At 48.2% G+C, this 12,469-nt stretch overlaps 1 protein-coding gene across 1 annotated transcript in view; it reads left to right on the forward strand.

Moving 5' to 3' along the window:
- Positions 1 to 6,108, forward strand: part of LOC106583493 (uncharacterized) — an 11,232-nt gene extending 5,124 nt beyond the window's left edge. The window contains exons 2-6 of the mRNA XM_014167734.2: positions 201 to 460; positions 670 to 781; positions 2,643 to 2,738; positions 3,609 to 4,123; positions 4,316 to 6,108. Of these exons, the coding sequence (XP_014023209.1) occupies positions 201 to 460; positions 670 to 781; positions 2,643 to 2,738; positions 3,609 to 4,123; positions 4,316 to 5,783 (2,451 nt within the window). The 3' untranslated portion in view covers positions 5,784 to 6,108. The remainder of the gene's footprint in view (positions 1 to 200; positions 461 to 669; positions 782 to 2,642; positions 2,739 to 3,608; positions 4,124 to 4,315) is intronic.
- The last annotated feature ends 6,361 nt before the right edge of the window (positions 6,109 to 12,469 follow it).

Consider the following 12,469-nt stretch of genomic DNA (forward strand, 5'->3'; position numbering starts at 1 on the left):
ACGTAGAAGCCAGGTATCGAATCCCAAATGTTTTGTTTCTCGTCTTGGGTTGGAACCCTTTAGTTTTCATCTCTGCATCCCCTCCCTTCATTTGAGTGTTCTACAGAGTAGATGAGTTACCTCTGAACCCCCACAATGCATCCCTGGTGCACTATATGGGGAATAGGATGTCATCTGTCTCTCTCTATGTCTCCTCACAGGTCAGTGGGCGGGAGCTGAGTCACCTGACTAAACGGGATCTTTCTCACCTGAGCAAACGGGATGCTCTTAGAATCCTGGCTGCCTATGAGCACCCAATCACGCTGCAGATCAAGGGCCGGCGTGGGAGGGGTTATGGCTTACAGGACTGCAGCACGCAGACGGAAAGAGACTGGGAGCCGCTCCCCCTGGCCTCCCACCTGGCCCTACACAGTCTGGGGGTCACAGCAGCCGGGACCATGCCCAGGTTCAACCCGGACGGGTAGAGTCACAGACACACACACACACATACACTCTAACACACAGACACATACACATGCTAACACACATGCTCTCTCTCTCTCTCTCTCTCTCTCTCTCTCTCTCTCACACACACACTTCAGATGTCGATAAAATTCACTAATATCTTACTCCACTAAATGTTAGATTTATTGACTCGACATCTCTCTCTCTCTCTCTCTCTCTCTCTAGACACTACTGCAGCCACATGAGTCTGCCTCGTGATCACCGTGACAACGGGAGATATGAGTACCTGCCCAACGCTCCACCAGACCTAGAGGACATGGATCCACTGTACTACCAGGTGAGACAACACACACACACACACACACACACACACACACACACACACACACACACACACACACACACACACACACACACACACACACAGACACAGACACACACACACACTAGTAGTAGTAGTAGGATGCCATTTAGTTTTGCTTTTATTTTGAATGAAAAATAATCACTTGATGTTGTCAGCCAAAGCCATACCCTATAATAAGGTCTACAAATGTGGGCACTCTGTCTGTGAGTGTCACTCAGTACCTGTATCAGTTACAAGACACATCCATTAAAGGCCTTACACCAGTGTTTAATCCTGCACCCCACTAATTATTGTGACTGATATGACTTCTTCTGTCACTGGTGATAATAGAGCCAATATAATTGACCCACTGTATTGTATGGTACAGTACATGTGACAGAAGTATCTAGAACTACAGCATACCGTGTGTCTGTGTTGTTCTGTCCATTGAGAGGATGGAAATACATCTTCTATTGAAGAGAACTGTCATGTTAAATAAACAACACTGGGAAGCTTGTGTGGGTGTAGTGGTGGGCTGTATGGCTCTGAAGGTCAGAGTGCACACAGGGCTCTTTGAACAGGGGACTGCACTAGAGGTGGTTCAGGGCTTACTTCTCCAGGTTTTGTGTGTGTGTGTGTGTGTGTGTGGTGAGTGAGTGAGTGAGTGAGTGAGTGAGTGAGTGAGTGAGTGAGTGAGTGAGTGAGTGAGTGAGTGAGTGAGTGAGTGAGTGAGTGAGTGAGTGAGTGAGTGAGTGAGTGAGTGAGTGAGAGAGAGAGAGAGAGAGAGAGAGAGAGAGAGAAATAAACCGTAGACATCCAGATAACCTTTTTGATTGAATAGAATCCAGGTTGTAAATGTTTGGTCTGAGTGAGGGCTAACGTCCAAAAGACCTGCCGTCTATATGGGAGTCTCTCTTGGAGGAAAAGCACCCTTGAAGTTCGGTGATTAAGGCTTTAATGGCAAAATATTTTTTATAAAAGATACTTTTATTTTTCAGAGGGGCTGAGTATTTACTTCAGTGTAGATCAAGGCTGTAAAACGATGCCTTTTTTAAAAAATGGAGCAGCTCCCCTCAGCCAACCCAGTCTGGAATTATACATGCTGCCGCCAAGCATCTGGGACATGTGGAACTATACACACACATGCACTCACTCACACACACGCTCGCGCACACACTCACACACACACAGACAAAGACGTACACACACAAATACAGTACACACAGACAAGCATGATTGCTCAGGCCCAAACAGCCAGGATGCTATGCTGCATAAATAAAAGAAGACTAACCAAATCAAAAATATGATCACATTTACATCTAAATCATCACCACGTTTATCCTGAAGCACAAATAAACACACAATACACAGTATATTCCCAAACACGCACCGCCACACACACATCATGCGCACACGGTCACACAGTCATGAACAGCACTCACGTGTTCAGTGGGTGGAATGTGAGCTGTGCCTAATGAAATCCCCTTGGAGAATGGAAGGATGCTCAGCTTAGAGAGACAGAGGGAAAAACACACTCCTCTCTCCCATCTACAAACAATTACTGTCTACAGACTGATTTAACCACTGCTGCAAGACACAAGCCTCAGTTCAGTCAATCTGGATTGCAAACCGACAGCATGTGATGCAGTTCCATTAAAGGCCATGCTTAATAATCAGGACTCTTGGAAACATAGGGATATTTTTAGGGGAGAGAGGCTTGATGAACATTTGAATTACATAACCAAAGTTCTAGAATTAGCATAAAAAAATGGACTGCTTGTTTATTCACGTAAACACACATTATTCACAGTTAGTTAAACATTGATTAACCGCTCTTTCTCTCTCTCTCCCTAAGGACCCGGAGCTGGACCGTCGTGTTCCAAGAGATCAGAGCTGTTTGATTGGCTGCTGCAACACCAACCTTGAGGAGCCCAGCAGTTTCCACAGCCAGGTGTGTATGTGTGTCTGTGTACTGTATATCTACATACTGTATGTGCATCTGTGTACTGTATATCTACATACTGTATGTGTGTCTGTGTACTGTATATCTACATACTGTATGTGTATCTGTGTACTGTATATCTACATACTGTATGTGTATCTGTGTACTGTATATCTACATACTGTATGTGTGTCTGTGTACTGTATATCTACATACTGTATGTGTGTCTGTGTACTGTATATCTACATACTGTATGTGTGTCTGTGTACTGTATATCTACATACTGTATGTGTGTCTGTGTACTGTATATCTACATACTGTATGTGTGTCTGTGTACTGTATATCTACATACTGTATGTGTGTCTGTGTACTGTATATCTACATACTGTATGTGTGTCTGTGTACTGTATATCTACATACTGTATGTGTATCTGTGTACTGTATATCTACATACTGTATGTGTGTCTGTGTACTGTATATCTACATACTGTATGTGTGTGTGTACTGTATATCTACATACTGTATGTGTGTGTGTACTGTATCTACATACTGTATGTGTGTGTACTGTATCTACATACTGTATGTGTGTGTGTGTACTGTATATCTACATACTGTATGTGAGTATACTGTATATCTACATACTGTATGTGTGTGTACTGTATATCTACATACTGTATGTGTGTGTGTGTACTGTATATCTACACACTGTATGTGTGTGTGTGTACTGTATATCTAAATACTGTATGTGTGTGTACTGTATATCTACATACTGTATGTGTGTGTGTACTGTATATCTACATACTGTATGTGAGTGTGACTGTGTGTTCTCTCTCTCTCCCTCTTTCGCTCTGTCCCTCTCTCACGCTCTCTCTCCTTCAGACTGAGGATGAGGACTATATGTTGGAGAAACCTCTGGGCTACCTACCTCTCCATCATGAGCTGGACAGTGGCCTGGGCTGGACCGACGGTAGCCTGCAACAGGGAGACCTCTCTGGCCTGGAGACTGAGGAGGGGGGTCTGGAGGAGTGTCACCCCAGGGGAGGAAGCTCCGGTGGGGGCCTGCTGGTCAGCGGAGGAGGGGGTGGAGCTGGTGGGTCTCCGTCCTCTGAATCCTTCATCTCGTCTGAGCTGAGTGACTCTGGCTTCTACAGCGTGAGCACTGGAGAGTTCCGGCGTTTCCAGAGGCTGTTAGAGAAACGCATGCGCCTGTACAACGCTCGTCTGCACCACCAAGGGGAGGTGTGTGCACGGGAGCGCCGCGACAGCTGGCAGAAGAACCACAGAGAGCTGCTGGAGGCCATCCCTGAGGCACTGACCATGCAGCCCCAGCATTCCTGCCTCACGCCTGGCCTGACTGCTCCATCCATGGGCCCTCCACCCCACGGACTCTTCAGGTAGGAGCTTATCACCAGACTAACATCACTGTGATTATCATACCTTATCATGATAACATGATCCATAACCATCCAAACCCCATTTTCAAAGTGTTCTCAGTCCAGGGTTCAACGATGATAATGCAGGTTGTTCACCACGGTACCATTGTATTTATTGCTTCCGTTTCTAATAGTTGTTTTCTGTTTCTTCAGGGTGTCGTCTGTCCAATTCCGGAAGGCGGATCGTCCCTGTCTGAGCAAACACAGCTCCAGCAGTGGCTCCCTCTTCAACCCCCAGCACACCGCTGGCCCCCTCTCTGTCCACGCCCCTGTCCTCTCCTCCTGCAGTACCCCCTCCGGTCACCACAGGCTTCCGCTGCAGCACCAGGGCTCCAGCTCGGAGGGTCAGCTGAGGAGAAGCAGGACCCTGCACCACCGGGCTCCACCCCAGGAGCGTGTCCGACGGGCCAGTCACCCGTCCTCCCCCTCTTACGCCACCCTGCAGCACTGTGGAGTAGCTCCACTTAGAGGCCTGGAGCTGGGCCTGCCTGAAGAGGGAGAACCAGAACTAGTGCTCACACACCCAGCAGGATTTGCCCTCTCACCTCAGCACCATGCAACCTCTCCGGGGGAACACAGAGGGGCCATGCCCTTACCCAGGGAACATTACTGGGACAGTAGTGGAGGTCGTGACCAGCTGGTTAATGACAGGAGGCAGCAGGAGAAGAGCTTCATGACAGACCTACCAGTGTGGGAGAGGGAGCGAGAGAGAGAAAGAGAGAGGGAGCGAGAAAGAGAGCAAGAAAGAGAACGAGAAAGAGAGCAAGAAAGAGAACGAGAAAGAGATCGAGAAAGAGAAAGAGAGCGGGAAAGAGAAAGACAAAGAGAGAGAGGAAGAGAGGTGCACCGCTTCCACACCCTCAGCCACCCACCCCAGACATCCATGGACATCCATGAGACATGGCCTAAACCAGCCAACCGTCTGTCCCGCCAGGGGTCCGGGGGTGGTGGGGGCCTCTACAGCACCCTGGAGAGCCACACTGGGTTCGGGTCTGGGGTCGTTGGAGTGTCTAGGCTGGGCTCCAATCCTAATCCTAAGCCCAACCCTGACACTACCCCCAACACCAACCCCAACCTTCCTAACCCTAACACTAATGCAAGGGCTGTGAGGAACCAGTTTCTTCGTGACCGGGCATCGCGGCTAGCGGACGAGCGCAGCGGGATGAGTACAGATGAGGAGAGCCAGGAGGTGATGAGGGGGAAGTACTGGAGCCGCACTGAGAGACGGGAGCACCTCCTACTGGCCCGCGAGCAGAAACAGCAGCAACAACAACAACAGCAGGCCAGAGGGCAGCAGACTTACACAAGGCCAGGAGCCAATGGAGGATCAGGATCTATGAGAGATGCAGGGGTCAACACAAGAGGAGGAGCTATGGGTGGACAGGGGGGAGGAGTTATCCGAGAAGGAGAGGCTATGTCTGGAGGGGGAGGGTCTTTGGGAGACGGCCGGTGCAGCACGGTGCTGGAGCTCAGCCAAAAGAAGTTGAGTCGTCTGAGGAACAGGAAGCTGTTAGATGATTGGACGACGGTGGAGGAGCTGCTGACTCATGGGACGAGGCTGGGCACCGGGGAGGAGATGTCCCTCTGTTCCAGCTCACTACTGACTGTCACTACTGTATAGAGTGTGTCTGTGCGTGTATGTCTGTGTGGTTTTCCACCATAAAGCACCATGGAAAATACATTTGTTTGAGAGTAAGTGTATGCGTGTGAGTATATAAGTATATGTCACCACTGTACAGCATCGCTGACAAAGTGTGTGTATGTGTCAGACCTTCGTACTGACTACTGTAACACACTGCAAGTGTATATCTATTACAATCTGTGTGTCTGTGTGAGAGAGGATCGGTCTGTGTGTGTGTCTGCACCATGTCTGGCTACCTCATGCTCATGGGGTTTGTGAAACAATTTGAAACACAATACAATATCATGTCATTTTGTTGATTTTATCTTTTGGTATTTTTTGAGTGCAAAAATGCTGCCTGGTGACATTGATGAAACTCTTTGAACTTTTATGCCTCAACTAAAGTTGTAACTGAGATTTCTAAAAGCAATACTGCACTGTAAGAGAATCCTCCAGAAAACAGCAGCTTACTGGCGAGGAGATAAGATGCCACAACAAAGCTAGTGGAGCACTTGATAACCACCCCACACAATCAATGTGTTTTTGTAACAGAGATTTACAGTCTTATAGGGGAATGGTGCTGCAGTAGGAGATTTTGGTACCAGATGTGATCGTGCTCAAACTACCTGGTACCCTTGATTGCACAACAACCAACCCAACCCATCCTATCATTGGCATGATGTTTCCATTGCCTGTCTATTGAGGCATTAATTCTATATTCTGAAGTGGCTGTTCCAGAGATAGGTACTGTCCCGACGCCAGGACAGCGGAGTCAATCACCACCTTCCGGAGACACCTGAAACCCCACCTCTTTAAGGAATACCTGGGATAGGATTAAGTAATCCTTCTAACCCCCCCCCAAAAAAGATATAGATGTACTATTGTAAAGTGGTTGTTCCACTGGATATCATAAGGTGAATGCACCAATTTGTAAGTCGCTCTGGATAAGAGCGTCTGCTAAATGACGTAAATGTAAATGTACTGTAGAGTAGTAGGTAGATGGTGTGGGCTGAGCTGGCCAGGGATTGGTGGTTTGTTGCTGGAGGTCTCTGGAGTTCAGGGCTGTTGTTGTTTAGTACATATTCATTATGGAACGTACGGTACAGCACCAGGGTACAACACCAGGGTACAGCACCAGGGTACAGCACCAGGGTACAGCACCAGGGTACAGCACCAGGGTACAGCACTAGGGTACAGCACCAGGGTACAGCACCAGGGTACAGCACCAGGGTACAACACCAGGGTACAGCACCAGGGTACAGCACCAGGGTACAGCACCAGGGTACAACACCAGGGTCCAGCACCAGGGTACAGCACCAGGGTACAACACTAGGGTACAACACTAGGGTACAGCACCAGGGTACAGCACTAGGGTACAGCACCAGGGTACAGCACCAGGGTACAACACCAGGGTACAACACTAGGGTACAGCACCAGGGTACAACACTAGGGTACAGCACTAGGGTACAGCACCAGGGTACAGCACCAGGGTACAACACTAGGGTACAGCACCAGGGTACAGCACTAGGGTACAGCACCAGGGTACAGCACCAGGGTACAACACCAGGGTACAACACTAGGGTACAGCACCAGGGTACAACACTAAGGTACAGCACCAGGGTACAACACTAGGGTACAGCACCAGGGTACAGCACCAGGTTACAGCACCAGGGTAAAACACTAGGGTACAGCACCAGGGTACAACACTAGGGAACAGCACCAGGGTACAACACCAGGGTACAGCACCAGGGTACAACACTAGGGTACAACACTAGGGTACAGCACCAGGGTACAGCAATAGAGTACAACACTAGGGTACAGCACCAGGGTACAACACTAGGGTACAGCACCAGGGTACAACACTAGGGTACAGCACCAGGGTACAACACTAGGGTACAACACCAGGGTACAGCACCAGGGTACAGCAATAGGGTACAACACTAGGGTACAGCACCAGGGTACAACACTAGGGTACAGCACCAGGGTACAACAATAGGGTACAACACCAGGGTACAGCAATAGGGTACAACACTAGGGTACAGCACCAGGGTACAGCAATAGGGTACAACACTAGTGTACAGCACCAGGGTACAGCAATAGGGTACAACACTAGGGTACAACGCCAGGGTACAGCACCAGGGTACAGCAATAGGGTACAACACTAGTGTACAGCACCAGGGTACAGCAATAGGGTACAGCACTAGTGTACAGCACCAGGGTACAGCAATAGGGTACAACGCCAGGGTACAACACCAGGGTACAACGCCAGGGTACAACGCCAGGGTACAACGCCAGGGTACAACGCCAGGATACAACGCCAGGGTACAACGCCAGGGTACAACGCCAGGATACAACGCCAGGGTACAACGCCAGGGTACAACCCCAGGGTAAAACTCTAGGGTACAACGCCAGGGTACAACTCTAGGGTACAACACCAGGGTACAACACCAGGGTACAACTCTAGGGTACAACGCTAGGGTACAACGCCAGGGTACAACGCCAGGGTACAACGCTAGGGTACAACGCTAGGGTACAACGCCAGGGTACAACGCCAGGGTACAACGCCAGGGTACAACGCCAGGGTACAACACCAGGGTACAACACCAGGGTACAACTCTAGGGTACAACGCCAGAGTACAACACTAGGGTACAACGCTAGGGTACAACGCTAGGGTACAACGCCAGGTTACAACACCAGGGTACAACGCCAGGGTACAACACTAGGGTACAACGCTAGGGTACAACGCCAGGGTACAATGCCAGGGTACAACGCCAGGGTACAACACCAGGGTACAACGCCAGGGTACAACACTAGGGTAAAACACTATGGTAAAACACCAGGGTACAACACTAGGGTACAACGCCAGGGTACAACACTAGGGTACAACACTAGGGTACAACACTAGGGTACAACGCCAGGGTACAACACTAGGGTACAACACTAGGGTACACGTGGACAATGTTGTGTCACGCTCTAAGGTCTGTCACATTTTGTTTCTCACTTAATTGATCAATAGATAGGGGTCAGATGTCAAATGGGCTTATGACAGGGTTATACAGGATTATGTCAGGGTTATGTAGGCCTATGTCAGGGTTATGCAGGCTTATGTCAGGGCTATGCAGCAAATGTTAAAGTCACTGTGGTAGGTACTACTCATACTATCATTGATAACTGAAATGAAAGGTGTGATCAGAGGTGTGATTTGTTTTTTGCGTAGCGTCATCAGCACTCATTACTGTGGCTACAGGATCACACAGCTTAATGCACTGTGTGTGTTTCTCACACACACACTCACTCTCACACAGCATGCATGTGATTCTTACACACACAGCAAGTAGGACTCACACCTGTCTGGTGTGGAGCTGAGAGAGGAAGAAGAAAGAAGAAAGAAAGGAACAACAGAGAGAGAGAGAGAGAGAGAGAGAGAGAGGGAGGGAGAGATTAAATATATACTGCTCAAAAAAATAAAGGGAACACTTAAACAAAACATCCTAGATCTGAATGAAAGAAATAATCTTATTAAATACTTTTTTCTTTACATAGTTGAATGTGCTGACAACAAAATCACACAAAAATAATCAATGGAAATCCAATTTATCAACCCATGGAGGTCTGGATTTGGAGTCACACTCAAAATTAAAGTGGAAAACCACACTACAGGCTGATCCAACTTTGATGTAATGTCCTTAAAACAAGTCAAAATGAGGCTCAGTAGTGTGTGTGGCCTCCACATGCCTGTATGACCTCCCTACAATGCCTGGGCATGCTCCTGATGAGGTGGCGGATGGTCTCCTGAGGGATCTCCTCCCAGACCTGGACTAAAGCATCCGCCAACTCCTGTGGTGCAATGTGGCGTTGGTGGATGGAGCGAGACATGATGTCCCAGATGTGCTCAATTGGATTCAGGTCTGGGGAACGGGTGGGCCAGTCCATAGCATCAATGCCTTCCTCTTGCAGGAACTGCTGACACACTCCAGCCACATGAGGTCTAGCATTGTCTTGCATTAGGAGGAACCCAGGGCCAACCGCACCAGCATATGGTCTCACAAGGGGTCTGAGGATCTCATCTCGGTACCTAATGGCAGTCAGGCTACCTCTGGCGAGCACATGGAGGGCTGTGCGGCCCCCCAAAGAAATGCCACCCCACACCATGACTGACCAACCACCAAACCGGTCATGCTGGAGGATGTTGCAGGCAGCAGAACGTTCTCCACGGCGTCTCCAGACTCTGTCACGTCTGTCACGTGCTCAGTGTGAACCTGCTCTCATCTGTGAAGAGCACAGGGCGCCAGTGGCGAATTTGCCAATCTTGGTGTTCTCTGGCAAATGCCAAACGTCCTGCACAGTGTTGGGCTGTAAGCACAACCCCCACCTGTGGACGTCAGGCCCTCATACCACCCTCATGGAGTCTGTTTCTGACCGTTTGAGCAGACACATGCACATTTGTGGCCTGCTGGAGGTCATTTTGCAGGGCTCTGGCAGTGCTTCTCCTGCTCCTCCTTGCACAAAGGCGGAGGTAGCGGTCCTGCTGCTGGGTTGTTGCCCTCCTACGGCCTCCTCCACATCTCCTGATGTACTGGCCTGTCTCCTGGTAGCGCCTCCATGCTCTGAACACTACGCTGACAGACACAGCAAACCTTCTTGCCACAGCTCGCATTGATGTGCCATCCTGGATGAGCTGCACTACCTGAGCCACTTGTGTGGGTTGTAGACTCCGTCTCATGCTACCACTAGAGTGAAAGCACCGCCAGCATTCAAAAGTGACCAAAACATCAGCCAGGAAGCATAGGAACTAAGAAGTGGTCTGTGGTCCCCACCTGCAGAACCACTCCTTTATTGGGGGTGTCTTGCTAATTGCCTATAATTTCCACCTGTTGTCTATTCCATTTGCACAACAGCATGTGAAATGTATTGTCAATCAGTGTTGCTTCCTAAGAGGACAGTTTGATTTCACAGAAGTGTGATTGACTTGGAGTTACATTGTGTTGTTTAAGTGTTCCCTTTATTTTTTTGAGCAGTGTATATATATATATATATAGAGAGAGAGAGAGCATGTTGGATTGCTCGCTCTCTCCTCAAGGTGTTCCACGTCACACTCGGCATGACTCAAACTCCCTGAATAATGGATGAACAAGATAGGATTTATTCCCTTCATCCCCCTCCTCCCTCTATATGTGAGGATTATCAAGGATGAAAATAGCCCTCCTTTCCTAGGAGAAGTGAAAGCACACAGGAGAGACACTTGTGATTTAAAGCTCTGCACACCTCAGAGTTTTTTCTCTACCCACACTGTACTGTTTCCCCTCAGGCAGTTTCCCTGCAAATCTCTGGTTCTGCTCATTTTCACTTTTCAGAAGACTCTTTTTGGAATATGAGGATGATGTACATGTGGTTGTAATAAAGATATTTTAATTAGCTACTAAAACCTGTCCAGTGTTTGAATTTTGATTCTACGATGTGATCAGATAATAAGGTACATTTAGCTTCATCTATCCTTCCATAGAGCCTCCTTACCTACTCTGTTCCTTCAGATTTGCTAAAACAGAAGGGGTTGGAGCTTGTTGTTTACTTTTCAGACTAGGCTAATGTATTTACTTCTCACAGCAGTTTGGCCTCCAGCCATTTTGTAAATCTGTATTATTATGGAGTCGTTTCCACAACCATTCACATTAATGTTGAGTCACATGTAAATGTGGTCCTCCACTCTGTTTCCTAGAGCAGAGACACCATTGCCCTCGTTGAGCTGTCCAACATGGACCTAACTGATCTGAAGAAACAAGATGGCTGAACGCAATATGGCCTGCCAGGAATTTGACTCGACCGGTGAACTTCTTTTACATCAGTGTGTGGATAACTAAAAGGAGAAAAGTAGATGGACCCACTCCTCTTAATGGACCCTTTACACAACATCAATATGTGATCAATGTTCACCCTCGTAGGCTTCCGTAGTTCATGTCATGTTGACCACAGGCTAGCTAATAAACAGGTGTTGATGATGATAACTTGGTCAGTCATCAGTCATTACAGAGATGATCTGATATCTGGAAAGATTATACCATGTACTGTAAATAGCTGACAACCATGGGATATAGATTCTTTAAGCAAACCTTAAATGACACCCTATTTCACATATAGTGCAATGTGCACGACTACACCACATACACTCTGGTCAACACCATCGTAGTGCATGCTATAGGCCATGGCACAGTACTGTCTTTGGCCACGGTAGCATAGGGTGTCACTTGAGTCTCTGACATTGATCTGAAGAAGACTTCTTCCTGGTTTAAATTCTTCCAGCCTGTCCATCGTCTGACTCCAAACCCATGTCGTCAGCAGAACCAACCCAACACCAGAACGCCAACACGCGATACATCTGGCCAATCGTCTAATGAGCTCAGTCTTATGTAACCAGTGTGAATGATGAGCCAGTCAGCCATGTTAAGGAAACACTCCTTTTTCTGCCCATTCACTCCTTCCTTTCTCACCCTGACAGCCTGAGAGGGTGGCCAGATGTGCAGACACACACAGTCAGACACAACTGTGATTTTTTCCTATATGGTACATTTTCATCTGCAACACTCAAAGTTGGTTCACTCTACCAGATAAACAATGCACACACTGGGATCTGATGTAGAACTGGCCAGTTCGCTGTTATGTGGTGTCTTTTCTCTATTCTCAATCACAA

Source organism: Salmo salar, chromosome ssa22 (genome assembly GCF_905237065.1).
Source record: "Salmo salar chromosome ssa22, Ssal_v3.1, whole genome shotgun sequence".
Taxonomy (NCBI): Eukaryota; Metazoa; Chordata; class Actinopteri; order Salmoniformes; family Salmonidae; genus Salmo; species Salmo salar.